Source organism: Bubalus bubalis, chromosome 11, assembly GCF_019923935.1.
Source record: "Bubalus bubalis isolate 160015118507 breed Murrah chromosome 11, NDDB_SH_1, whole genome shotgun sequence".
Lineage (NCBI taxonomy): Eukaryota > Metazoa > Chordata > Mammalia > Artiodactyla > Bovidae > Bubalus > Bubalus bubalis.
In genome coordinates, this window is record NC_059167.1 from 77,051,990 (window position 1) to 77,054,335 (window position 2,346).

The window sequence follows — 2,346 nt, forward strand, 5'->3', positions numbered from 1 at the left end:
CAAGGAGATCCAACCAGTCCATCCTAAAGGAGATCAGTCCTGAATATTCATTGGAAGGACTGATGCTGAAGCTGAAACTCCAATACTTTGGCCACCTGATGTGAAGAACTGACTCATTTGAAAAAACCCTGATGCTGGGAAAGATTAAAGGCAGAAGGAGAAAGGGATGACAGGATGAGATGGTTGGATGGCATCACTGACTCAATGGACATGAGTTTGAGTAAACTCTGGGAGTTGGTGATGGACAGGGAGGCCTGGCGTGCTGCAGTCCATGGGGTTGCAAAGAGTCGGAGACAACTGAGCAACTGAACTGAACTGATATACTTCCTGATCCAGGCCCGCAAATAGAAGCACCACAGGTCAGGCCAGCTCTTAAGAAGTTCGTAGTAAGAAGAGGCCCTCAGAGATCTGAGTCCCAGCAGAGGGGAGGTGTGTGCGATTGAGCAGGCACCACAGCACAAGGACTTGTTGAGGAGGTGAGGCCTGCAGTGGGTGGGGAGAGAAGACAGGGAAAGGATGGGTTCTACTCAGATAAGTATACCTTCAGGTGAGTGACAAGGTGGACAAAGAAGGGACTCAATATGGAGGGATGAAGACACACACGAGAGAGAGGAGAGAGATGCTGAGGGCTGGGGGCACAAAATGGGGCTCTGGAGGAGATGGGGATGGAGTCATGGAGTGGATAAGACAGAGAAACAAATAGGGACACAGGGACTCAGGGACACAGAGAGATGGACACAGAGAGAGAAGAGATGGAGCAAGGAGTGGGAGGCATAAGGGACAGAATGAATGAAGGAGAGGAACAGAGCGCTAGGTGTATGGGGTAGAGTCATAGCAGCTGTGGGCACACAGAGAAGAGAGAAAGAGAAAGACGCAGGCAGAGGGAGGAAGGAGACAGAGGGGAAGGGAAACGGTGATCAGCTGGAAGGAGCAGGATCAGGAGGGCTAATTTTCACCTCCTGCTCTCCATCCCCAGAGACCCCAGTCCTCCCTTCTAACTGTGCCCCCTAAGAGAGATGGCACCAGCCAGAGCAGGATTCTGCCCTCTGCTGCTGCTCCTGCTGCTGGGGCTGTGGGTGGCTGAGGACGCAGTCAGTGCCAGGCCCGGGAACATGACCCCAGCTCAGTGGTTTGAAACTCAGCACGTGCAGCCCAGTCCTCAAGGCTGCAATGCCACGATGCACAAAATCAACAATTTCTCCAAACACTGCAAAGACCTCAACACCTTCCTGCATGAGTCCTTCTCCAGTGTGACCACCAGTTGTCAGATGCCCAACGTAGCCTGCAAGAAAGGCCATAATAACTGCCACCAGAGCCAGATGCCTGTATCCCTGATCGAGTGTAAGCTCACCTCAGAGAGATACCCAGACTGCAAGTACAATGAGGAGGAAAGGAATGCTTCTTATATTGTGGCCTGTGAGCCCCCTAAGAAAAAGTACTCTAAGAAATTCAAGCTGGTTCCTTTCCATCTGGACAAGGTCCTTAATATTTCTATCTTTCCTTGGCCTTGGGTCCTGCTGTAACTCCCTCTCCAGGCCTCTGGACCACTCCTCCTCTGCTCAGTTGGTTCTCTTGTGATATCTCTTGGGGCCCTTTCTAGCTCAGGTTTTTCTGAGAGGATGGGGGTCTGAGGAGTTCAGGTGATACCTTAATAGTCCAAGTTCCAGAAAGATGGTGATCTCTCAAATTTTTGTTTCTGTTTTACTGGAATCTTATCCTCAAAAAACTTCAGTTCTGTTCAGTCGCTCAAGGTCAGAAGGGACAGCGGTGAGAAGATACCCCTCATCCAAGGTAAGGAGCAGCAGCTGCGCTTTGCTGGAGCAGCCGTGAAGAGATACCCCACGCCCAAGGTAAGAGAAACCCAAGTAAGATGGTAGGTGTTGCAAGAGGGCATCAGAGGGCAGACACACTGAAACCATACTCACAGAAAACTAGCCAATATAATCACACTAGGACCACAGCCTTGTCTAACTCAATGAAAGTAAGCCATGCCCGTGGGGCCACCCAAGATGGGCGAGTCATGGCGGAGAGGTCTGATAGAATGTGGTCCACTGGAGAAGGGAATGGCAAACCACTTCAGTATTCTTGCCTTGAGAACCCCATGAACAGTATGAAAAGGCAAAATGATAGGATACTGAAAGAGGAACTACCCAGGTCAGTAGGTGCCCAATATGCTACTGGAGATCAGTGGAGAAATAACTCCAGAAAGAATGAAGAGATGGAGCCAAAGCAAAAAGAATACCCAGCTGTGGCTGTGACTGGTGATAGAAGCAAGATTCGATGCTGTAAAGAGCAATATTGCATAGGAACCTGGAATGTCAGGCCCATGAATCAAGGCAAATTGAA

The 2,346-nt window shown here is 50.0% G+C and overlaps 1 protein-coding gene across 1 annotated transcript; it reads left to right on the forward strand.

Moving 5' to 3' along the window:
• The first annotated feature begins 514 nt into the window (after positions 1-514).
• Positions 515-1,523, forward strand: LOC112587880 (ribonuclease 7-like). Its single transcript, XM_025296006.3, has one exon. The coding sequence runs from the start codon at positions 1,017-1,019 to the stop codon at positions 1,521-1,523; it is 507 nt and encodes a 168-aa protein (XP_025151791.1). The 5' UTR covers positions 515-1,016.
• The last annotated feature ends 823 nt before the right edge of the window (positions 1,524-2,346 follow it).

Excerpts from the sequence above, each read along its gene's own strand:
- LOC112587880 (XM_025296006.3), top strand. The coding sequence starts at position 1,017 with ATGGCACCAGCCAGAGCAGGATTCTGCCCTCTGCTGCTGCTCCTGCTG.